The 26,828-nt window shown below is 39.1% G+C and overlaps 1 protein-coding gene across 2 annotated transcripts in view; it reads left to right on the plus strand.

Moving 5' to 3' along the window:
* Nucleotides 1–23,253, plus strand: part of SNCAIP (synuclein alpha interacting protein) — an 86,976-nt gene extending 63,723 nt beyond the window's left edge. Inside the window, exons 7-12 of one of the 2 annotated variants that reach the window (XM_059836387.1) lie at nucleotides 1,054–1,179; nucleotides 6,407–6,576; nucleotides 13,068–13,160; nucleotides 15,553–16,621; nucleotides 18,385–18,452; nucleotides 22,690–23,253. In XM_059836387.1, the coding sequence (XP_059692370.1) occupies nucleotides 1,054–1,179; nucleotides 6,407–6,576; nucleotides 13,068–13,160; nucleotides 15,553–16,621; nucleotides 18,385–18,452; nucleotides 22,690–22,774 (1,611 nt within the window). In that variant the 3' untranslated portion in view covers nucleotides 22,775–23,253. The remainder of the gene's footprint in view (nucleotides 1–1,053; nucleotides 1,180–6,406; nucleotides 6,577–13,067; nucleotides 13,161–15,552; nucleotides 16,622–18,384; nucleotides 18,453–22,689) is intronic. The other variant, XM_059836386.1, reaches the window with a different exon arrangement.
* Nucleotides 23,254–26,828: the final 3,575 nt, after the last annotated feature.

Here is a 26,828-nt window from a genome sequence, read left to right on the forward strand (position 1 = left end):
AACTGGAGCTCTGAGTCAGTATAGCATGATAGATATCAAAGCAAGATATTAAAAAATATATGTTTAAATAAAAAAGTTTTATGCTAGAAAGTAATTTAGTCTTTTCACCTTTTCAGGTAGAAAAACTGGGAAAGCAACTGTAGTCAGTTTTCATGGACCCCACTTTTCTATGTAATCGGTAGATTTATTCTAGATTTTCAATATGTATTGTATTCATCATGGCAAAATGAAATTTAATCTGGAATGGCATGGGAAGTTCCTAGACAGAAGAAATTTTTTGCCAAATAAACTCCCTGGGAAAAATAAGAAATCAAAAAAGTTTAGTGCACATATGTAACTCTCCACTGTTAGAAAAGAATACTCAAATAAATATGTATTGCACCTACATACACACAAAAAAAGGGTATTAAAAAAAAAAAAGTTTCTACTTCAGTTTTGGCTTCCAGACCTTTAGTGACAAGTTTTTGCAGTCCAAGTTTCCCCATCCTTCCCAACATGCAGGGCATACAGGTCCATGAATCAATACATTGAGCTTTTAGGGTAGCTGTATTTTCTGGTTTTAGTTGTATTGCTTCTTCTTTAGCCCAACCACAAAGAGATGGGGAATGATTATAGATTTGAAGAATCTAGCTGCTCAGCTCTGTCATCTGAGCATAATCCTATTTTAATTTTCCAGAGAAGCTTTTGTGAAGTCTGACCAAATTTCTCAACCTGATTTTCACCTTGATATATGGGGATCATTCTTCCTTAGGTTTCATCACCAGCCCAGAGGCTCACACAATCTTCATGTACAATTTCTCAGAATGTGTTACAGGACTCGTATTTTTCCTATTATTTCTTTTTATAAAATAAAGTATTTCAGCTTTTTTCCTTGGGGCAAAAAAAGAAACCCAAAACCCCCAAAAAGACAAACCAGAGTTCCATGATGCACTAAGCCTACAAAGTTAAGAGAGACTGAAAACTAGGAATTATTGGGTGGTATTAGTAATAGATGGCAGCACCAGTATTCCTTTTCATTATTTCTTTTCTTTTGTGACATTTCTTTGCCCTTAGGAGAAAATCCTTCTGTGGCTTCTTCAGTTTATGCAAGAACAAGGGATTTCGCTGGATGAAGTTGACCAGGATGGAAATACTGCTGTTCACATAGCTGCTCAACATGGCTATCTAGGATGCATACAGGTAGAGTGATAGCTACAGCAGAAACCTCTAAACCTCAAGCCTGAATGACAAAAAAAAAAAAAAAAATTAGAACTCTAAATGGGAATAATTATTGATACATTAAAATATATCAGAAGGAAGAACTTTAAACCAGTAGGAGTCAGACTGAAATACTGAAGAGCTCTGGGTTTTGATTCTCGAGCATGCTGTTGTAAGCTAACTTGTATTACAAGATGAAAGCATGATTATATTGTTTATGTATAAGCAGCTAGTGTGTATGTTTTTGTGTTACAAAAGGGCAGCCAGTGCAGATATACATACTTTTCTCATTACTCTGATATTTTCCTTCGGTTTCTTTTTCCATTGAAGAAGGATTGTTGTAGCTATCGTGCTCAGGGGAAATATAAAAGATATGTTTGTTGAACGATTTACACCTTGAATAAACCATCCTTCTCAGACTTATCATCCTGGAATGAATCTGTGCTATACAATGAAGAGTGATGCTGATTTCTAACTAATTTCCAGTAAATCATCTTGGCCACTGAAAAAAACATAGTTCTAATTAGAGAGGTGCTAAAAATGGTAATTTGTCCAGCTGAGAAGGCTTACACATCTACAGTACTTAAAAGAGCCAGAATAAACCAGTTTGGATACCTGTGTTCAGTGCAGATATACCAAAAAAGTCATGGAGTGGAACTGGATGGCTGGTCACAGAGTCATAGAACCATTGGACTGTTAAGGTTGGAAAAGACCTCAATCATCAAGTCTGACCAAACTAGCACCACCACCATTTTCACCATTAAAGTGTGTCTTCAAATGCCACGTCCACACTGGTTTTTTTGTCCACTTCCAGGAACAATGACTCCACCACTTCAACTGGTCAGTCTGTTCCAGTGCCTAACAACCCTTTCTGTGAAAATTTTTTCCTAATAGCTGTTCTAAACTTCTCCTGGCACAACTAGAGGCTACTTCCTCTCATCCCAATAACTTGGTACCTGCAAGAAGAGGCCAATTCCTACATGCCTACAACCTCTTGCCAGGCAATTGTAGAGAGCAATGTTCCTCTTCAGTGTCCTTTTCTCCAGGCTAAACAACCTCAACCTCACAGGGCTTTTGCTCCAGACCTTTTCCCAGCTCTGCTGCCCTTGCCTGGATTTGCTCCAGCGCCTCAATTTCTTTCTTCTTGTGGGGGGCCCAGAACTGGTCACAGGGCCTGAGGTCTCACCAGTGCCCAGTACAGGAGTATGGTCACTGCCCCGGTCCTGCTGGCCACACTGTTGTGGACACAGGCCACTGTCCTTGGCCTTCAAGTGCAGTTGAATTTCATCTAGTTGGCCTCAGTCCTTTGATCTAGTCTGTGTAGATCCCTCTGTAGAGCTTTCCTGCCCTCCAGCAGATCAACACTCCTGCCCAACTTGATACATCTGTGAATTTACTGATGATGCACTTGATCCGCTTGTCCATGTTGTTAATTGCATTAAACAGGACTGGCCCCAGCCCTGAGCCCTGGGTAACACCACCACTGACCAGCCACAGTCTGGAGGTAAATACTCTCACCACTGCTCTCAGAGCTCTGCCATCCAGCCAGTTTTTCACTCAGTGAACACCATAGGCAGCCAGATGCTCCAGGAGAATACTGTGGGGAACCATATTAAAGGCTTTACTAAAATCTAGGTAAACACATCCACAACCTTTTCCTCATCCATTAGGCAGGTCACTTTGTCATAGAATGAGATCAGGTTGGTCAAGCAGAACCTGCCTTTTATAAACCTGTGCTATGGGTGAGATCCCCTGGTTGTCCTGTACTTGTTACATGAGGATGGCCAAGATGATCTGCTCTATGACCTTGCCTGGCACTGAGATCAGGCTGACAGGCCTGTTCTTCCCTGGATCCTTCCTTCTTCAAACCCTTGTTATACATGAGTGCCAAGTTTGGCAGCTTCCAGTCACTGGAACCTCCCTGGTTGATCAGCGCTTCTGGTAAATTATTGAAGGTGAAGCAACTAACATTGTGTTAATTGCAGATGTACCCTCTGTCCATCAAATTTTCTAGAACCATTAGTCACAGGAGTACATTTCAGTGTTTGTGTTGTCGGCACTTTGAGCAAAAGCTTTTTGGAGAAGAAATAATAATGAAATTATTCCAGGAAATTGCAGAGAGGTATTTGATAAATAAACAAATCATTGCAGAAGAACAGATAAAAAAACCAAATAATCTCTTGGCAGAAAGGCAAGAAATGAAAATTAAAGTTATTAAGTCAAGTTAGGGAGGAAAGCATGTCTAAGAAGAAGCAGTAGTTCTCCAAGGACTCAGATATGTATCAGTAAACATGTTATTCCTGTAACCACGCGTGAACCAATCCACATCACTCTTCAGGCCACTGCAAATACAGAACATTTGTATTAGTACAGCCCAAAAAGAAATAGGAGAGTTAATTTTCATTAGCTAACCTCTCCAGAGATCTAAATATATTTGTGCACACTGTTATGTTGGCTCTACAGCTGTAGAGCTATTATTCTTTTTATTTTAATTATTCCTATTACTATTACTATTATTATTTTTTCAATCCAGTTATATATTTGGTCACTCAGAAGACATAACACTGTAAAAGCCAGTTTGAGAGTATCACATAATAAAAAAAGGAAAACAGGTTGAGCTGAGTGAATAGACTTGAAAAGAAGACAGTCAAATAGATTTGGAGGACATTACCACCTCAGCATTTTCTTGTTGAGGGAAAATGTCTTTTTTCTTAAAGACTTGGGGAATGGATCCTGTAAAAACTCGTAAATAAAATAAACAAACCATCACATCTATGCTGAATCTGGTGGGTTTACTGTTGTATTTAGCCAATTGCTATGATCAGTTGGAAAAAATGGATAGAAGAAATGTTTATGATTTGTTGGTGGGGGGCACTGTTGTGGTAGAGGGTGTGCTTAGGGTTCCTATGGAGTGTGTGTTTAGGGTTGCTATCTCAACAGTGCCTCATCAAGATGTGCAGTGCATTTGAAGGAGAAATGGGCATAGATTACTTTGAGCAGAGTGGTGACATCTGCAGGCTGTTTTCATGGATAAACTAAACAAAGAGATTAGCCCTGCTTTCCCTGTGAAGAACAAACCTTAATAAATGGTTAGAATTTATATAATAATGGCTTAGGATTCTAAAGATTATTTTATTTTAGGTAAATATGCAATTCAACAAGTGCTGTTTATTGAAGTGAGGCCATGAGAAATAAGTTATGAAAATATCTAGTGGTGATAAAAATACGCAATGTCAGTAATATCACTTCACTAACACCTCACAATCTTAAATGTAGTTGATGTTTTGGGCTGTGAAACAAAATAAGCTCTGTGCCCAGTAAGCTTGCAGCTTACAGTCTAATTTAAAATAATGTACTGTGAATAATCTGGTAAGAAGAAAGAAGTGATAAAGGAAACAGAGGAACTATAGGCAGCAGCATAAAAAAAAGAAGAATCACAGGCTGTCAGTGATTCCCTGGCCTGCTTACTCACTGTGTTTATGACCATATGATGATGCTATCATGTTTCAAACATATGATTACTTTCTGCAAGGTCATAACTCTCCTTTGTTTTCTTCTTGACAAATTAAGCCCAACCTATTGATGTGAGATGCAGTGCAAGAGTTTGTAACTTTCCTTTTCATATGGTTTTAGCAGATCAGACAGATCACCCATTCCACTTCTCTCTCAGCAGATGTCGAGGTCTCTGTGTCTGCTGTTTGTGGTCAGCCAAGTCATCCAACCCTCAGTGGTTTACCAGCTCTGCTTGGATAAGTCACCCAAGAGCTCAGCCATGCAATTCCTCTTCTGCATGTGTATGCATAAAGTTAATGATGCTGTAGTTTCTGGCTGTACAGGATCACAGGTTTTCCTAGGGGTTGGTATCAATGCATATCAATGCATTGCTGAAAATATTTAGGTCCTGTTTTACCTATCCATCAATGCAAATAGCTACTAACTCTGATTATCACAAACAGATCATAAAGAGGGAAGACTTGGTCTCAAATCTTGCTTCAGTTATTGGATGTCTTGAGGCCAGCCAGACAGAACTTTTTTTGCACATAAAACACTCTTTATTCTAGTCTCAGAATAGCTCAAATGTCATGCTCCAGCAGCAAGCTAAGGTTCTCTGCTGGTGCTGTGAGTAACACAGGCATATACATCAGAGTATAGGATCTTATTTTTCTTGAAGTCTAAAAGCTGACACATATTTCAGTATGTCTTCAAAAGAAAGTAGTGACTAACCAAGCAAGTGCAAAGCAGTGAGATTCTCTCAGCATTAAAAAGCCACAGTGACCTCACCCCCCACAAAATATCAACTAGATTGATATAGTCATTGTACAGTTCTTTATGTGCAGTAAGAAATTCGTGCCTATCTGACCCAAAGTATCTGCCCTGCCTTTCATATCTAAGCATTACTTAGTTAAGGAGACAGGACACTGAGACTTCTCTATGGAGTGTTTTAAACATGGGGATTCTGCTGTAGTAGAAAATGGAGAGTTAAACAAAAAAAGGAGTCAGCAAATACTGTAGCAAAGACATTACTAAAATGAGATTCTGAGGGTGTGTTGCAATACTTTGCAGTGTAAAGATCCCAAGAAAAGACCTGGTAAGCTATTACAGCTTATCACTACCCACTGTAAATTGGCTAGCAATGTGTTCATGCTGCTGCTGCTCTGGACTCAGATGCCATCTAGAGCAGATGTCCTGTGTCTTCTTTTCTAGGTCTGCCATGTGTAAAGTTATCACAATGATCTGTAATACAGAGATAGGTGCATCTGCAAAAGTTTGTTACTGTGGTGCAGGAGAGAATCAATATGTGGCCAAACAAAAGTCCTCTGTTTTCATTTGGTAGTCTCACTCACTGTATAAATGCTACAAGTGATGCTATGCTATACAAATGAATGAACAGAAAACAAATTCATTTAGTAGGACTTCAGGGGGAGAGGAGGGAATATACAATGTAGTCTCTTTATAGCTCTTCTGAACTGCAGCTCACTCTTCTATGTTACTGTTGCACCTGAGTGGTAGATTTTGTTGGTATGTGGTTTTAATTCTAGCGGCAAACAGATTTGTCAGTGACTGAATTTTAAAAATTACAGGCTTAGGCTATTGTTTTTCAAGGATTTTATTAATGAGTGCTTTTTGTCCAGCCATTCTTGTGCTGATCAGAAGTCACAGCAGAGACTTACACTTACAGATGCCACTGTTCCTTTTTATGTTTTTACAGACATTGGTTGAATATGGAGCAAATGTCACCATGCAAAACCATGTGGGAGAGAAACCCTCTCAAAGTGCTGAGCGACATGGGCACACCATGTGTTCCCGCTACTTAGTAGTTGTGGAGACGTGTATGTCACTGGCCTCTCAGGTTGTCAAGCTGACTAAGCAGCTGAAGGAGTAAGTGTTTCATTGTTAGTAAGAGGGGTTGATCTTAAAACAGCACCCTAATTCATCTTCAGTTTATTAGCAGTCTCTATTTTCTTCTTCTTATATATGACATTTTAAAGTTGGATTTCCACCTTATTTCTCCACTCTTTCCTGCTCTCAAGTATTTTTCCCTTCACCTTTAGCAGCTCAGTTTTTCAGATGTTCTTTTTGTGGCAGTCTGCTGTGGACATACATGAAGGGAATGGCAGCTGAAAGGGGTACGTATGAAGAAATCCAGTCTCTTTTCCCTTTGCATATCTGGCAATCACATCATTACAGAACAGCGTTTCTGCTCATTTTGCATGCTTTTATCTACAGGTAACAGTGCTGAGTGTTGATGTTGGGAGGAATAGTAGAGACAGTAAATGCAAGGAATTTTTTTTGGTCTTGGAAAGTCACCAAAACGTACAAAGGCTACGCAGAAAATATCTTCTGTTCTATATTTCTTCATATGAACTGGTTTTAATATTTTGTTATGGTTTTTATCAAATATTCTGTAAAGAGCCTAGTATTTCAAAACACAAATGATTCTAGTTGCTTGCTTTAATTGTAGATACAGTTACTGTGGCTTAACATGTCAGTATCCTCATAAGACTCTTAGAAACCATCAGCACTGACCTGACATTGTTCCAGCACAGATATGTGATGAAGATGTCAGCTATCACAGTCCATGACTTCTAATTACCCCAATAACTTCTAATTACCCTGTGTTTCAAGGACACCATATCATTTTATGGTGATAAACGTGTAGCTAACTGTATTGGGTATGAATTACAATACACTACTAGCAGGGGAGCTGCAAAGTGGCCTCAGTGAGAATGAGTGAGGCGTTTCCTTTTGCTAGGCAGAACTCTCTAAAACAGACCCACTGCAGGACGCAGCTAAGCCCCACTGGTCCTAAACATACCTAAAAAAGAGCAGAAAACGCCAGAGAGACAAAGGAAACAGAAGAGTGACAATCAGAGGGAGCAGCAAGGCCAGAGGGGCTGGAGGTGCACCAAGGTGGAGAAGGCATACCCCCAAAAGGTCCCCAGAGTACCCATGGTAGAGCAGGTACATCCCTTGAGAGGGCTGCAGCCCATGGAGAAGCCCAGAGCCAGTGATGCCCTGATTGGAATGCAGCCTGTCAAAGACCCACCCTGGAGAACAGGAAAGGGTGGGAAGAAAGGAGCAACAGAGAGAAAGTGCTGCACATGAACCCTGACCTGTGCTGCGTGTTGGCTTGCTGAAAAGATTGGGGGTAACCTGCAGCAATGACAAGAGGGCAAGAGAGGTTTCTGGAGTGAAGCCTGGGAATGGTGAAGAGGAGCTAGGCATGCAGGTGAATCTGGGAGAGAAGTTGAGCTTGGAAGAGGGGAGGATAGATAATTTAAATGTATTCCTTCTTTGTTTCCCAATACCTGAACCAGTAATGAAATATTTATGCTAATAAACCATGAATTAACTTAAATTCCCCATGTCGAATCTCTTTTGTCCATGACAGTAACAGGGAAGTGAACTCTGTCTTTATGTTTACTTTTTGCCCTTGCAATATTTTCATGCTTTCACATTTATAATGTCAAAAATACAAACACTGAACTGAGCATCATTATAACATTTACCATTTTCATAATTTTATACCCAGTCAATGTTCCCTGGATATGTCAATGTACTTTGTTGTATTTGTCCATTTGTTGAAAAATGCTATCATCTGACATAAAGGAAAAAAATAAACATAGGGCATTTCCCTAGAAGACAGAATTAGCTGCTAACTCCTATCATGAGTAATATAATGGAATATATTTTCTCCATAATTCAGTAGACAAAAAAACAAATAAAGAAACGCACACACACACCAGGAAGTAGAGGTGGCAACCACAGAATACCCATGTTTCAGTTCTTTTCTGTTCTCACCCAGTACTTGATAAAATTTTACCTCTCGGAAAGAAAGGAGTTGTTATGTGAATCAGCAGGCTGCTTACTCCCACAGAAATAGTCTAGTTGTGACTTTCACGACAAAAGCATTAACACTTAACCAAGTATCCCTGTTGTCTCACAGACTGCATCCATAGGAAGTAATTGAAATTATTCTTATCTGGCTCCTGGTGAGTTTCTTTGCTTGTCTCAGCTCGAGTTAAATCTCCTTCCCTTCAGCAGCCTATTTTTAATGCTTCAGATCAGTTTCAGGAAGTGCAGCAGCAGCCTTTTCTCCCTCTTCTACAGAGATGTGTCTCTTGTGGAACCCGTTGCAGTTTACTGAGGCAGTGAAATAATCTATTTTCTGCTTGAAGGAGCAGCTTCTGCATGGCTATTTGGGCTGCAGGCCTCAGGCCACAAGAGGTTTTGATAAATGCAATGGACCATGTTCAGAGGCTCATACTCAGGAGCCAGAAGGGATGATGGAAGATGTTTTGCAGTTGTCATCCTTCTGAAAAATCCAAGGATGGTACGAAGTGCATCAATGGAGCAGCTTGTCAAGGGGCCTTATTCACAGCAGGAGAATTCACTGTCTGCAACACCTCTGAAAATCCTGAAAGAAGTTAAGAATATCCTGAAGACATTAGATGTCAACAGATGGGAGTCAAGTTTGCTATCTCATTCTTTGAAATGTTCTTAACATAGCTGTTACGTAGGAATAACTGCAACCTGGGCAGTTGAGCTGGCTTTCCTGGATTTTCACCGGTACTTCTCCCAGGGTTAATGAACACTGCTCTAGAGACAGAGGAGGTGTGATTGTATCACAATCATACCTCAGTGTTTTGACCTGAATGGTCAGAACACTGAGGGCTCTTGCGTGTTTCCCAGCCTTCCCTCAGCTTCCATAAGCACCAGCTGCAATCTTCTTTTTTCTGAGTGCCTTATTGATGAAATATAGGAGCCTCATCTGGTAATACTATTTCCCCAACCTAAAAAAGACTGGAATGGTTGATATTCTGCAGGAAGAAAAACAGTGTGGAAACTCTCTTAGACAAGTACTTATCAAGACCTAAATCTTCAAATGTTGTAACCTAAAGAAGGATGTATCGTCTTCCATTCTCTTTTTATGAATTCTTTGAGTCATCAAGCAACAAAGAGGAGTTCTAGGGAGAAGTTGTTCCAAGCCATCATACTGTTTGGAGCCATTTATTAACAGAAGACATAAAATCTAAACAATAACATAATTTTTTTTTTTTCAGTTTTCGCATCTTTCAGCTCTTTGAACCAAAGCAGCTCAGATGACAAATTCAGAGGAGTATTGAAAAATATTCTGAGCTGAGTCTAAGTCTCCATTCAGGGTCAAAAGCCTTTATATTTGGAAAAAGGAAATAAGGGGAAATTACAAATGTTCCATCAAATCTTCACAAGAGGATTAGCTGAGGCTTTCCACTGAAAAGGAAAAAAAACAAGCAATTCTTTCCATAGGTAGAAAGGAAAGTGGCCCACAAAGGCCTGGTGTTACTGGCTTCAAAATGCAAGCTTTGCTTTAAATCTCTTGCTAATTACAGATTTTTTTTCAATCCAGTATGACTTTCTGAGCTAAACAGAATACTTAGAACAGTCACAAAAGTTTCTTATAGAGGCTGTACAAAGTAATTTGCTTTCATTTTACTTCCTATGGTCTTCACAGGCCTTACAATCTTAGTTATTCTCTCACTGATTTCACCTGCCCAAAAAATCCATAGTTGCCAGTGTAGAAAATTCCTGCTTGCAGTATAACATGTATTATTTGGCCTTTCCTGGTCTGAAGAAACCATGTCAGAATTAATGACACAAAGTGAGTACTTCCATAGACTTCTTTTGCAATGCTGCCTGAAAATGGACCTGCATTTCCAGATGGTACTTCCCTACATTTATGGACCTGGATGGGCAAATCAGTTAATGAGTGAGACACCTACTGATTCTTCTGATATGCTGTCAAGCCAAAATCTCTGCCAAGGTGGAGACCAACACAAACCATGGAGTCAAAAGATGAGGCTGAGAAAATGATTTAATATTCTCTGTTGTAGGCACTTTTCTGTGTTGTATGAAAGAAAGCCATTATTTTCTGGAACATCTTAGGAGCAGCTGTAAAAATAACTGAATAAAAAATTTCCGTAGTGGTATGGTAAAATGTGTGCAGGTTGGTGTGACTTTTCATTGTGTGGGGTTTTTCCTGGGGTAGGTCGTGTTGTATAGACATATAGTAAGAAACCCCATATAAACTTTGTAATGTTCATCTCTTTTTCACTTAGTTAAGCCATTTTATGTTCTGCTTTGTAACACAGTCATTCTTGTGTTATTTGAAAAAACCCTGAAACTGGAGAAATAAAAAAGCATGCTATGAGAGATACTCCTGCAGAGCCCAGTGCCTCAGCCTATTCCCTCTGCAGTTACTGAGCTCCCTGATTCCATAAGGAAGTATTTGGGGTCTAACTAGACACCAAAGAGGCCATACATATTACTCACTGGGAACACTGGCTAAGCTAAGATCCCCAGAATTTGACCATCAATTGTAATAAAACGAGTACAGCCTCTTACCTCTTACACTACAGTGATCTTGTCTCCTAAATCAGTCTGGCTTTAATAGTGTGCACTATTGCTATTCCAAGAAGTTGTGATTCCCTGTTTCCATTGTTATCTTGGGATGTATATGTACATGTTATTTATCTTTAGGGATAGTGCTGGCAAGAAGTGTGGGTGTCTGTGACTAATGTACTAACTAGTTAAACTGTGAAAATGGAGTAAACTTCAACTCTTTTAGCACAGTAAATTGTTAAAGTGGAATGAGCATTACCTCAAGAGGTAGACATGTCATAGACCTGCACTGAAGCTAAAAACATAGAAAACTGTTAACTACCTTATTTAGAAAAAGAAATTGAAGGAGTGATATAAGGAAAAGAAAACAGATGAATTGCATCCCAACCTAAACAGAATTTCACTGGCTCTTATAGGAGAGTATCTGGGGAACTGCAATATAAGCTAATGTTGACAGATGGTAGAAGTAATTTTAAAATAGTCTAAGGAAGTGTGTGGGCCAAAGGAAGAAAGATGGAAAATTAAAGGAAGAAAGGATCTACATAAAGCATGGCTGTGTTGTAAAATGCAAGGCAGTATGTCAAGATCACACCTTTATTTCTATTTCATTTTTCAAACTCACTTTGATATATGAAAAGTAAAACATATTTTTTCTGCGATCCCTGTAAGTACAACCTCTAAAAAGTGATCTGGATTCTTTCTGGCCTTGACATTGCCAGTTATAAGGACTGCATTTGGAATACAGCTAAATCTTGTGCTGATGGCATGTAAGCAAGGAAAGTATCCAGCTCATTGGTCGAGAAGTGCCTTAGTTCTGCAAATCCAACAAGAATAAAAGTACTAAAAACATAGCAACAAAAGCACAGCCTGGGGAAACCTGATAAAAAGTAATTTTCCCATGATCATTTGGTTAGGACCAGGGAATAAAACCCTCTAAATCTCTAATTTTCTAGAAGTTTTCAAATAATTCTGTCTGTGTAGTGTTTAGATGCATTGGAAATTACAGATCACTAAACAGGTGTTACCTGTGGTTGTCAACAAAAAAGGGATGTTTTGATGTAAGAATGGAAAGTCTGAATTGCATGGAAGCAGGAAAAGATGATCTTTTTGTGACAAATTAATCTGCCATTCTTGTACCTTAGAGTTTGCAGGTTACAATGCCCAACTGAGACCATCCAAGGGAAGTAGGTATGTTGCAGGACAAACAGATGTGATTACAGGTGACAAATGGAAAATAGAGTTTGTGCTGTGGATATCACTCTCATTGACAATTTTTAGGTATTACTGCAATATTTTAAGTGCTGGTCTCTGAAGTTATTTGAAAAGCATTGTAGATCACAACACCACACTGAAAGTGATACACTTGGGTGGGTATGGTACAGGGATAAGGTGGATGCAGAGCCCAGGCAGAACTTTTGAAAAGGTTGCACAACAAGCAGATGTGGTACAGACATCAAACACCCAACTCCATCCTGCAGCTGTAGTTTGGACCAGTCCTTTCCAGTGGGCAGAAACTTTTCTCTGAGTTCATTTGCAAGTAGAAATCAGTTCTCTGAGCTGTTGCTCAGATGATGAAGGCCATCCACCAAATGTAGGAAGTGACTGCTTAATCTGTGTGCTTTCTATTCCATAAACAAGTAAGAAACAAATGCCCCAAGTTTACCGTATTTTTGTGTCAGTTTCAATTCACTGGTGCTTATGATCATACCCTTGTCCTTTTATGAAGTATAATAATTAATCTGACAAATAAGTTTTTCTCAGTTGTTCTTGTACAGTGATCACGAAATGTCAGCAGAGATTTAGACAAAAGCACAAACTGCACAAACTGTCTATGTTCTTATTTATAAGTTATCTATCGAGTTTATAAAGTACAGGTGAGGGGGGACTTCTTTCTCTAATTCAAAGTTGAAAGGGTAGTATCAGGTTTCCTGTTAACTTATGCAGTCAGTTTTACAATTTGAGGTAAACAGTCTTACATCTTCTTGCAGGCAGACTGTGGAACGTGTGACATTACAGAACCAGCTCCAGCAGCTTTTAGAGGCCCAGCGGTCAGAGGGCAAGTCGCTGCCCACATCCCCAAGGTAAGGAGACTGGAACTGTACTGCAGCCTGCTTTTGCACATTTTCATAATATATCAGTTATCAGGAAAAGCTGTGGTCTGGCTAAATAGCAGATGTGTTCTGTAAAGAAAGTGTGGGGCTACCTTGTGGACTTGAAGCTGAGCTTCTAGAGTTTGACAGTAAGTAATGCTGATAAATATTGGAAATTTCTGAGTATAAACTAGATAGTCCCTGCTTTCCAAGAGAGTGAAAGCCAATTTACAGTGGAATGTAGTGTGTTTTGAATTAGGTGAACAGCAGAAGATCCTAGAAACCCTAGGAAAGATGTAAAGTTTTATGTTTTGTTGGTCTCTCATACATTACTTTTAGCAGTAAGTTACAAAAAAGTTGCCAAATACCTCTGTTTTCTATTAATAAGGTTCCTTATACTCATTAAATCTTTTACCTGCTGCAGCTTGTATAAAAAGTCAAAACTCTGGAAACTATTGTTTACATATCCTGTCAGAAGTCACAGAAAGAAACACAAGTTTCAGACAGTAAAGAGGGATACAGAGGACTGGGTCTCTCTGAGAGAGATCTGCATGGAAGCAGATGAAGCAAGCAAGACTTCACTCTCACAGCAATCTGAAGATGATTTTTAAAGAAATAAAGTAGCTCACGTGCAAATAGATCTCAGTTTATTCTTATTTTTTAATCTATTTTCCTCTCTGGAAGCCAAATACAGTACTTTTCCCCTTTTCAGAGTTGTTAGGGGGCTACATGTATGTGAAAATGTAAAACCAGCATAAAAGCTTCTGCAGCCATTGACAATCAGAGCTGTGGTCATCAAGTATCAACTTGCAGGGTCGGTGACTGCTTTTTTTCAATTCTCACAGAATCCTGAGCATTTTCTTGTAGAAGTGCTCCACGGCCCTGAATTTCATGTGTCACTATTTCAGACAAGTGAAAACAGTTGCTGTTGTAGATAACAAAGACATTAGGATTGGAGAAGCATTTGTGTAAAGGAGCTTCAGCTAGGAAGGGGCTGTAAACTCCAAACTCCTGCTGAAGTAGAAAACCATACTGGAAAAGGTGGGGTTTGCCTTTTTTTTAGGAATCTTTGTCTTCCCTGTGTGCCAGCTCAACAGATGGGACCAAAAGCTGTTTTCCATCTCATTTGGTTTCTGTGATTTTTTCTGCCTGATCTTTCCAAGTGGTCTCTCATTTGAGTTCTGGTGTGCACCAGAACTGTTTTACTTTCAGTATCAGGTAAGACCAGGTGAAAGCAAATCCCTCATCATTCATTATTCCTGTAAAAGGGTAGGCTTCAGCATCATTTTGGTTAAGTCAGCAAATCGGAAAATTGCGCTCTATTTATTTTATTTCATACTTGGCTACTACTTTTCCTTCTAGTTGGACCTCACTTGTAGATATTTTCATCATCCAGGGAGGCACTAGCAGATCTAAGAGAACATATCCCTTTTATTAGGAATATGCACTGTGGATAAATGCATGTTCTTTGGAGTGTGTAGGTTTGCCTCAAGAAAAAAAAAAGCATAAAATTTATTGAAAATTAGGTGTTTAGTATAGGCATGTGTATTTTTTATGCTGTGAGAACTATAGACTCATCAGAGCAGAAGGTGCTTGCCAACCTCACAAGTACCTAAATTTTGTCATCTTGTCCTTGCTTAGAGGAAAAGTGGTTTGAAGTAAGAATGTGAAGTGTTATGAGCTCTAGAATATGTCACAGGAAAAGAAAAGGTCTCTGCAATTTACATTCTTCACAAATCAGGCATTGTTGAAATTGCCGTTTCCTTCTGTAAAACCATTGGAGTTCTAAATTTAATTTATTATTCTATTAGTATTGAAATACATTCATGTCACCTTTCTCTTGCTTTTCAGTATTTCATATTTGAAAAGGTTTTCAGTGCAAATTGCCCTGATATTTTATGAGGTCTTGTATGGTTGTTATTATTAATACCAGATGCAGTCCAGATTTATGAAATCAATGCTATACAGAGAGGTGGTACTTTCACAGGACTTAGGATAAGCTACTTTTGTATTATGATGTGACTTGAATAGTAGGCATTTGGCCTTGTGGAGGTTTTTTGCATGTCAACTCTTACCAATAGGAGTCTTTTCTCTAGAGTATGCCTCCTAAAGTCATATTTGGTGTTTGAATAACCATTCTAAGTTTTGATTTTAAGGATGTTTGTTTTTGGTTGTTGTAAGAGAAAGTGAAGATACTCAAATACTCAAACAGTATTACATCTTTCTTTATGGAATCTTTGCTGTGGCATCACAGTTATGAATTGAGTAGCGATAAAAAGGATAAGTAACAATAACTGAGACAGATACGTATATTGGAAATGCCACTTCCACATTTTAGATATGCCTTAATTTTGCTGTGACATTTCCTCTTTTTTTCTTTAAGCTTGCCGTCATCTCCTGCTTCTGGCAAACCTCAGTGGAAACCATCTGAAGCAGATGAACTGTCTCCACCAAAAAGTAAATTGAACACCCAAGATGGGATTCAGATTCTTGGCAGCTTGGGAACGAGCACGTCTACTCGTGCTCGGGCTAAGATAAAAGATGAGGACTCTGATAAAATCTTGCGCCAGTTGCTGGGGAAGGAAATCTCTGAAAATGTCTGCATGCAGGAAAAGCTGACTCTGGAATTTCAGGATGCTCAAGCATCCTCCAAGAACGTGAAGAAGATTTTGCCAGAGAAAAGGGAGTTGAAGTTAGCCCGACTGAGGCAACTGATGCAGCGGTCTCTCAGTGAGTCAGATACAGATTCAGCTAATTCTGAGGACCACAAGAACACCCCTGTGAAAAGAACTGACAAACCAAGACCCCAGCCTATAGTGGAGAGTGTTGAGAGCACAGAGAGTTTGAACATGATGCTCAAGAAGCACACTTCCACAGCAGGACGGCGCTTCCCTTTTGGTATCAGGGTCTCTAAGTCTGTGGACGGCCACAGTCCTTCCCCGACTTCGGAGAGCAGCGATGCAGATAATGAAGCCCCGTACCAGCCCGGTGCAGTACCTCAGAACCAGTTCTGTGCAGACAGCTCTCCATCCAGCACTGACAGCGCTACTGCCCAGAAGGTTGCCACCAGCCCAAAGAGTGCTCTCAAGTCTCCATCCTCAAAGCGCAGAACCTCTCAAAATTTGAAACTTCGAGTAACTTTTGAGGAGCCTGTGGTGCAGGTGGAACTAGCAGAGTCAGAACTAAATGAGGAAAAGGATAAAGACCGGAGCAAAGGAGTCGTGCGGGCTCCAGCCAGCTCTGGGGAGCATGCAGGGGACCAGCTGAAAAGGCCTTTTGGAGCCTTTCGGTCCATAATGGAGACACTGAGTGGCAACCAAAATAACAACAACAACTGTCAAACAGCCAACCTCATCAAAACCTCCTCAACGCTGCCTTTTACCTCACTAGGAAGGAAGACAACAGAAAGCAAGGGAAATCCAGCAGTTGTCTCAAAAGGAAGAAACAAGCCAGTGAGTACACTGAAAGAAGGAGGGGCCTGTTTTTTTCTTTTCTCATTAAGTAAGGCATAAGTTTGACAGCTGCTTCCTTCTGCCTTTCTATTGCAAGATGATGCACACAAATACTTTATTGCATTTGACCTACAGAAAGCCCATCCACTTTTCAGTTTTGGAAAAATTTTCCATGGAGTGGCAGGTATTACCTATGTATAGAGTCTGTGCTCCTAGGGCACATGCTTCCCATATTCTGTGATGAAAGCTTCCCACAGAGATGTGATTCACATGGAAATGATGTTTGGTGCTGCAGTGAGTGACAAAACATACAATGAGAATGCCAGTCTTGAAACCGTGTGTTTTCTTAGGGGTAAATAACTGAAGGACTAGCCCTGTCCTGTCCTGTAAAGACTGATGAGGCCAACTGAATAGGAAAAACAACAAGGAAATATTGCAGAAATGGTCCTTTCTCTTTCTGTGTGAGCTACAGCCAACCCTAGGTGTTGAGGCTGTCGGCAGCAAGTCCTCTTTGACCACCTTCTTCTCATAGCACAGAGTCTTCTGGTGTCAGAGCATGTGGTTGGCCTGTCAGAAAACATACTGGGTTCAGATCGCTCTCCTCAGTGAACAGAGTGCCAGAGGGCACCTAAGGGAAAGAGGGATGTGTGCAATTGAAAGGCTGGCCCTCTTGTTTAAAAGATAGGAGAAATTACTTGGAGCAAATGCATCTTTCAAGGTTTTAGGTAGTAGTTGGACTAGATGATCTCAAAAGTCTTTTCCAACCTAGTTAATTCTGCAATTTTGTACTGAATAGAAGAGACAGATGTGGGAAATACTGTGGGTACAGTATGTTTGTGGAGTGGAGAGAAGTGTGAGCATCTGGAGATACAATAGGGATGAGTGAGATGAGTGAGATGATTTAATCCTCTGTGGAAGACAGGCAGGGAGGGAAGCAGTAGATGGAAAGACATGAGGCGAAACAGTAATTTCAAGACTAAAAAACCCTTAAAGTAGGCCAATAGGAGGAGGGGCAGCAGTAGTGAATTATATACTGTAAAAAGTATGACAAGTTAATGGGAGAAAAATACAGGAAAATCTTAGGCAAAGAGAGGAGGCAAAAGAAAGAGTGGAAAGAGAGAACTGGGAAATAGTGAATAGTCCATATTAGTGGGTGCTGTTAGACCAGTAGTGCTATTGCAAACTGAAATGAAATTAAATTAAACTGAATGAGTGGGACTGCATTTCTTAAAATCTACTCAGAATCACAATATGAACTACTAATTTGAGTCTTTAAAGACACGCACCATCTAGTTGAACAGCCTGTTTAACAGAGAAGTATTTTTATAACACAATGGCTTTTTTTTTTTTTTAAGGGGTTATTCAGATTTCATAGTGACAGGGGAAAAGACAGTCTGTTTTCAAAGATGTTCTGATAGGTTGCAGGGCCATGAGCATTTTTTTGTAGTTCCCTAAGAAATTTGAAGGATTGTATGAGGTAATTCTAACAGTATTGGTGCTTGCAATATAAAGTGCTTGTTCGGTGAAAAGACCATGTTTGCATGTCACTGCTGCCAGCATCAGAACTGTGGAAAGAATGAATTTTCATACCAACCCAAAGGACTACAGCACTTATCTCAAAGAGGTAACAGATTGAGGTGCAAAAAGAAATCTGTTTAAATGTTGCTGTGGCTATCTGACTGCATGTTTTAGTTGATTTCCAGGTTATGCATGTGGGAAGCTCTGTGCATGCTCTTAATTGTTATGATGTTGTACTTCTTTAGGATCCTTACTTCAGCTACAGCAGTCTTTCTTCTAGCACGTTGAATGAAGAGCTGTGTAACTATGCTTGGTATGTGCTGATGCGTGGTAATGTTTAGCATCTCTGTTGCCTTCTTTTCTCAAATTTTTTGTGTTTGTTAACATTGCAACTGAAGCACTCGATTGATTCACAAGAGGGGAAGTAGATGAACATCTAAATTCCTAGAAAAGCAAAAATTTATGATGGATTTCTGCTGATGTCACCATTGAACTGGCTACAGGATTTCAGTTCCAAGCAAGTACAGAAAGTATTCATGCTCATAAATCCACCAGGGTATATAGCAGACTTTGGCTGAGTATCCTGCCTCTGTTGAATAAAAGTCAAGTACCAGATGAGAATGGAAATTAAATTTCCCCTCTTGAGAAGAGCAAAAAGACCACAGTTCATCTCTAAAGAGAATACAGAGAACATGAAGCCAAATGCTTTACTCTAAGTGCTCTTCTACTTTCACACATTTTTCTTACTTTCCCTTAGACTTTGGAGTTAAATCTGTTTTTTGACTCTTTTTAATACAGAATAACTCTGGCGTACTCAAACTCTTTAATTTAGTCCTGATCCATCTGGATTATTCAGGCAGATAAAAACCAGTCCCTCAATTCCATAAAGATATGTTGGAAAAAACAACACTTGATAAAATGTTTATTTTATAAGCAAATGCTCTCTAAAAATGACCTGTCATTTTCAGTTAACTCTTAACACTCACAAATTCCTTTTTTCTTTTTCTGTTAAACTGAGATATAAAGTCAGTTTGGTATTAGTTATTCTGCAGTTCAAGACCCTAAGTCACTTTCAAGTTAGTGTTTTCTAAATATCTAACGTATGGAGGAAGGGAGATCCATTCACTGGTTTTCTATTGCCAGGACCTTCCCATATTTAAAAACTCAATTTCCATAATGGAAACATGAGTCTTGTTCAGGAGCCATTGGCACAGCGTATGTGAAACCCGAAACTGTAAGATTTCCAAGAGGTTTCATTCTCTCCTGAAAACAAAGAGGGAAACTTTGTGCAGAAAACTGGATAGCAGCAGTTTGAGGGAGCATCAGTGGGCAGCTTCCACTCAAAACATCCAGCTGCCTGTCCAGATCGTAGAGTAATACAAAATTATTAATCTCCTCCTTATGTTAGAGCCATCTCCTAGGTGTAGGCAGTTGTAATTTGTCACTTGCCTTGTGTAACTGCTCTTGTGTGAGAATGGCAATGTGGCATTTTCCCAGAAATGAGAGACAGGGAATGTCTGACTGCCACTGCAGGGCTGTGGAGTCACTTCCTGGGAGGGACATGGTTGGGCACGAAATCCTGGCTATCCCTCCAGGCACTGCTGGTCCAGGCACCATGTCCTAAAGCTGTACTTGGAGAACCAGAGAGTAGGAAGCAAGGAGCAGAGTGCATGAAAGGTGCAGCTTGAGGAGGTGTTACAGTACCCACAAATTAGGAAGTGGGCAAACTATGTGCCAGAGTCTGTGGCATGAGATTTCCAAATATCACATAAGAATGGAAGTTGTATTTTGCTTTTCAGAAATCAGGACACAGACCGAAGGTTCTCAGAGCTTCTAAGTTAGCCTTTGTAATGACCTTTAGCATACGTTGTGATCTTTGAATAGCAAAATGTGTGCCTGTCATTTGTCAACTACATGGTGCCCAGTGGTTGTGACATCTTGAAAGATGAATCTTAAAAGAATCTTTGAATCTTAAAAGAACATCACCATTGTATGCACTACAATCTCCTGGACACTGAATTTTCACTGGATAGTCTGGGGACACTACATAATTAGCATTTCAGAACTATTTTGAAAAAAATAAAAACCTTTTTTGGAAAACAGGACAGTCTTTGGTGGTTAAAAACTTTACAGATTTTTACATTGGGAAGTTATATTTCTAGACACAAGCCCAATCCCATTGTGACACTACACCCTTATAACAGGGAATTTCATTATCATTTTCTGAAATCTGAAGTCATTATACAAAATCTACTTTCAGTGAGATTCCATTCCTGCCAACTAGTTTCCAGCACTTTTTCTTCAGCTTCTGTTCTTTACATTTGGGTTTTTTTTTTGTTGTTGTTGTTTTTTGTTTGGTTGGTTTTGGTTTTGGTTTTTTTGTTTGTTTTCATTCAAAACACCCCAAAGTACATTAAGGCTTTGTGGTTTACTTTTTCGTGTTGGTCACAGCTTAATAGTAGAAGACTGTGCTAAATTTTTTGGTAGCCTATTTAAATTTGGTACACCCTAATTTTCCTAAAGCCTTGGAGGAAATTTTGGATGTGCAAGATGGTTTGGGATATTTTTTCCTCTTTTGGAAGGATTGGCTAGTTTTTGCATATTAGTATTTTTTCTATCTTACCTGTATGCCAATGAACAGTTCTTTCCCACACTTTGAATCATCTGAGATGTGCATTACATTAAAATAAGCAGTAATTCACCATATCAATATAAAACCCTGTACATAAGTACAGCTATGAACAGCAAAAATTCCTTCCTAAATGGGGGCACTCAGCAGAATCCATCATCAGATGTCTGTCAGATAGTAAAATGGGCATGCTGCTAAACCAGCAACTGGATCTAACCTAATACCTATCCCACTGCTAGGCCTAATACTGGATAAATTTCAATTACAATTATATTTGATTCTCCAGAAAAAGAATGCTTCTCTAGATGTCCAAAAAAATAGTAACCATTAACTAATTACTAACCAGTAGCTAGTAACTATACTAATAGAGTGTAACATGAATGTGAAATTAGCTTTGTTGCAGAAGATTTACATTTGTTCTCTTGTGAACTGTTGTGATCATGCATCACTGCTTGTTGCATGAGAGGATGTATTAGTGGTGATACAGGCACTAAAATACATTAGACATCTAATTAAAAATTTGGTTACTAATTGGCAATATTAGTAATACATTTTCTCCAGGTTGGGAGGCACAGTTGTAAGAAGCATATCTGTTCAGTATTGTCAGCTAGAGACATCTGCATTAGCCAAAAATTGTCTTCTTTGAGGTCACACTGCAGCTGTAGAGCTGCCAAAGGGGCTCTTTGGTGTGCCTAGTGAGCCTCTAATGGGGAACTCACCCACAGGCTCTTTTAACCCTGCAAGCCTAAGCCAATGCAGCAGGTTAGTCTTAGCCTTATAAAGCATCCTTTAGTAAAGATACACAGTTAATGCTATGATAGCAGCAATGCACCTGAAATGCCAACATGCAGCATCCTACCTCCTCAGACTCAGTACTGCAAAATCTGTCTTGTCTGGCTCAATTCTGTGCCTTTTGATCTTGCTTTGGGTATGTGACAACTGTAATTTGGATGAATAAAGAGGGCTTTAACATAGAATGATCACTCATGCACTTATGAGGTCAGCTTCTGTTAAACCCTGAAGTAACCACCGGGTTAATTAACCATCCTGTGTATAAGCTTAGGAACATTTGATTCTTTGTGATACTTGTAGACTGAAATAAAGCTATTCTGGCTTACAAGAGTCAGGCTTATGAGTTAAAGGCAAACTTCTTCGTACACACTCTTGCTCTCACTCTAGGGTCTGTCCTTTGCAGCAGCAAACCAGCTAGTCATGGTTGTATTGCAGGAGTTTTGCTCTTCAGTAGTAATAACTAAAAGTGAGGCTCTTAACAGGTTTGAAAATTGCCATGGGTTGGATGCTTAGTGAACAGTCAGTTGGAAGGTGAATGGAAGAGAAGGGGAACATACTGGGAATCCAGAACAAGAGCATATGAAAGGAGATGAAGAAAATGAATGCTACAAATATGTTGTGCTTAATTTTTCTACTCTAATTGGCAAGCTGTCACTCAAATCTCCTACACAATAGATAGAGAGGTGCATTTCTCTCTGGTGATTATTAACGGTGATAATTCTGTTACAGGCAGAGTCAGAAACCAATAGGGTATGTCTAGGGTTGATTGTAGTGAATCCTTCTGCCACTGTGATACTTTTTTCTAAAGTACAAGAAATTTTTTTAATATTCTTTTCATTATTACCAGAACATGACAACAGCACACTAATTAGTGCTGTGACTTAAAAAGCTCCTCGTCATCCCATTGGTTTTCAGGTTTGATTTCAGAATGAATTTATAACTTAGAAAAAATCCACAATATTAAAAAATATTTTGTTTAGCATGTATCTAGAAAAATAAGCCCAGAGAGAAAGATTAATTCAGATTTGAATACATACAAGTGGAACAAAACAGTGTAAATAAACATATTGCCAACCCCTTTATATCTTTAATGTTACCACTGAGTAATTTTCTCCATTTTTTTCTCCAGGCATGATGACATCAACTGGAAAATCCAGAAATCTGACAGTCAAAAGAGTATTGAAGAGCCAGAGCTGCAGGAAGTCTTCCTCTAAAACATGTCATGATGTCTCACTTTGTTTGAAATAGCTGAAATATAGCCTTTTGAAACACTAATATGAGACATACCCCTCACCAGCAGCTGTTAGGATGCCTTAATTTGTATCAGTTAGACCATATACAAATCTTTTTTATGATATATGTGTATATGTAACTTGTTTGTAAGCTGTGCTGTGTAAAGGCATGGGTGAGCAGAAGTAACAATCTGAAAATTGTTATGACACTTGCAACCTCCAAAATGTTTGTTAGGCCACGGAACACGTTTTGTACTTTGTGTCTTGCATGGGTATATTGTCATATATCTTTATTTCCCTTTGTCAACAGCATATACTGTCAAAGTTTCATCCAGGACTCTGCCTGCGCAGCTCCTCCGTGAGATCAAGGCAAAAGCATTGATTTTTTTTTTTTTTAGTATGTTTTTTCTGTTGGTATTTCTATTTTTTGTAAAAAGGAAATAAAGATGGTGTTAATAGGATACACTGCTTGCAGATACTTCCTGTAATTCTTTTCCTCTTTTGAGCTGTAAGGTTATTTGTTCTTTTTGATGTTCATTTGATAATTAGACAACATCCAGTTTCTGGATTTCAGTAAAATAGTTGTGTCAAAAGTTGCTTTAATATTTAGTAGTCTTTTATCAGCTTTAAAATGTGTAGAAATAAAAAAAAAAAGTGCAAATGCAGTTTTAAGTTACCAATTACTGCTACTTGCCAAGCACTGGCAGTGTGCTCAGCTTTGTTGAAGTTACTGCATAATCTGCTGAAACTCTAATCCACATTCTCTCAAAGCTGTCATGATCCCTTTATTGAATCTTCTTCTAACTTTTCAGAGAAAATTAATTAATTCACTTCGTTTCTGGCAAACCATGAGTACATTCTTCAAATGAATCCTACAGCACAACATCCAAAAGCAGACTACTAGGCAATCTTTACTTGTTGCATTTATTTATAGCAAATATGTGCGCCTACATTTGCTTTATTTTGTTTTGATTACGTTGATTTATTTCCATTTGAAGACTGCTACAGTTGGCTGAGAAAGATTCAAAAAGTCATGAGGATTTGTTGTGCTGACTGTTCTAATGTAACGCAGGGAAGTCAAAAGAACATTTGCCAAGGAAATTTTTTCTTTGTCACAAAGACAGTCACAGAATCATGAAGTGGTTTGGGCTGGACAGGACTTTTATAGATCATTGAGTTCCAGCCTCCCAGCAGTGGGAAGGGACATAAAAGTTATGATCTTGTGATTATTAAATTCCTGCAAATGCAGAACTATTGACTAAAAAAATATGGGCAGGTGAAGATTTTGATTAAGTACAATGGAGCTGATTTCTGTGCAGTTTTTCTTGCCTTTTTTTTTTTGGTGTTTATCTTGACTGTTGGGCTTCATTTATGGTCAGTGAGGAGAGAGAAACTTCATGATGATGATTCATTCTGCCTATTAGATAGGTCTAATTTGCCCAGAGAATCAGCTAATCCCTTCCTACTCACTACAGGGGAACTGAGATAGTTAAGTTAAGGAATAGTTGCTTACTACTTGGATGCCTTTAATTAGGTGTGATAAATGTCTTTTTTTGTGTCAGTCTTCAGGGTGATGTCACATTTGGCCCCACAGCTTGCATGGGCCAAGATGGCTAAATGCCCCAGGCATCTTGGGTAAGCACAGAGTACTGCTGGATAAATACAGGGCCAAGTGAGACATCAGAAAAACAAACAAACAAAACCCAAGCAAACAAACAAAAAACCCCAAACAAAACCAAAACAAACAAACAAAAAACCCAATACACACATACACACTAAACGCCCACCCCAAAGCCCACACAATATAAAAAAATAAAAGCCTGTACTTGCAGAAATGAAATTCAGAAATTCTTTCCACAGTTCTTATCTGCCACTTGGCAGCACTCTGATTTTTTAGCTAAAGTGATAAACCTCGCACGCTAGCTGACCTGTTTAAAGAAACAACCAAACCTCCAAAAATATCTGTGAGTCAGGAACAGCCATACCTCTAACTGGGCCTCCTGTCATCTGTGTGCGTATGAAAAATCTGAGAGCAAAATGAGAAGAGACACATGTGCTGCAATTGCCAGAGTGGTGAAAGAGAGCTAAAAAGGAGAGATTCTGTGTCTGGTAGAGGGGCTTAAAACAAACTGGCAATCTGCATTTTTGAGAATGTGAAGAGAGTTGACCGTGTTCATGTGACTGGCAGGAGCAGCAATCCTGCTGAATGATCTTGACTGACTGGAGATGTGCAAAGTCTGCCACAGTCTGCTGTACCTAGCTAAAGCCGGGGATAAAACTGAATTTCAGTGAAAGGATTTGAAGCAGACCAAGGTGTACATATTATCAAATCCTGAAAGTAAGAAACTGCCTGCTCTAGAGACTGAGGATTTAAAAGTTATCTGCTCTCTGCAATGTAGGTAGCAATTTCCAAAGTATATTCTTATACAGCATGTGGAGAATCTGCTGTACAATGCAAGTATGCTAGGGCAATGCAGATTACTACAGGAGATAATATGATGCCAGGAGATGCTTGGGATCTGTGGTTAAAGATATCCATGGCTCCTGAGAACATTGCAACAGAAAGATATTTTGGCACAAGCTAGCGCAGAAGAGAGGCCAGCTTGATGTAAGCATGAAAAGTAGTGTCTGCAAGGCTTAAGGTGAACTCATATTGTATAAACTGCTGATTTTATTGTTCCTTATTTGTAGTCTCCTTCCTACCCAGGGCCCCAAAGCCTGCACATGGTACAGTCTGATGTCATGCCTTATAGAGAAATGCTGATTCTGTGATCTTCAGCTGGCTGATGCCTGTGTGCTTTGTGTGTTTGTATCCTTAGTAGCTATAAAATCCAGGTGCTGTTACTTCTCTTGTTTAGTTTATAATCCTTGCATGTACCTTCTGGCATGAGTCTAAGTCAGGCTTCTGTCAGCAAAGCATAAGCATTTCCCAGAGGCAGAAGAGATAATCAGGGAATTTCCATCAAACATCTTCAGAAAGTTTCACTTACCCAAAGCTTTTAACAGGAACATAAGCCCCTTATGACTACAGCTCTTACATAAAAGATCCTCCTCCACCCACTCAGAAGTTTCTGATCCAAGAAGTCAGTGATTTGCTAATGAGCTAATGTGTGTCCTAGTAAAACCGTACCTGTGAGCACCACAGATACAAGGAAATACTTTTCATGATCTGTCACCCAGAAGATGTCAGAATAAGCCTCCCAGTGTTTATCCTGCAGTTCTGTACCAAAGGTGATAAACAGGGGGCCAGAGAGCTGTAGTGAATTCCCAATTTCAGGTAATCTTTGACTCCCTTTTTGAAAAACGAAAATAATTTGCTAAGAGCCTTGTGATTTTTTCATGGCTGACTGATTTATATCTGGTATTTGAGACAAGCAACATATGGACACATATGCAGCATCAAAACTACAAGAATGGTGCTTTAATTTCATCAGCAGAATGGTAGGCTGTGCTTTGTCCTGCATTAGTAAAGCAGCATTTTCATAATACTCCATTTGTCTGCCTTTCAGTGTCCAAGTGAGAGGTCAAATACATTGTTTTAGTAAGGTATTAATAAATAAACTATAGTCAGCATAGATGTATGAAGTGGATGGAAGACACTATTTAGACAGTCCAGATTTAATATTCACTTCACTGTAACTGTCACTCAGAAACCTTTTTGTACCATCAAGCTGGCATAAGATCAATGGCATAACAAAATATGACTGACAGCATAGCTGTCAAAAAAATACTCCAACATCCACTTATTTATAACAAGATGGTAACTGTCTCAGAAATATTCTCTCTCAGAGCTGATTTCTTGCATGTTTCATCACCTGCCATCACAAGAAACATCAGAATATGATCATGCAACACAATCAAAACTAAATTAAAAATGTCAGCACATCATATGCCAGGTATTAATGGAATTAATGGATTAGTGAAGGGATCTCAAAGGTGACACAACTGTGCATGTAGACTTAAGATTTACCTCCTCATACGCTTGAAATATTTCTTAGCCTTTTAAAAACCTAGTTAATGAAAATCAACAGAAATA

The sequence above is a fragment of the Haemorhous mexicanus genome, chromosome Z, assembly GCF_027477595.1.
Source record: "Haemorhous mexicanus isolate bHaeMex1 chromosome Z, bHaeMex1.pri, whole genome shotgun sequence".
NCBI lineage: Eukaryota > Metazoa > Chordata > Aves > Passeriformes > Fringillidae > Haemorhous > Haemorhous mexicanus.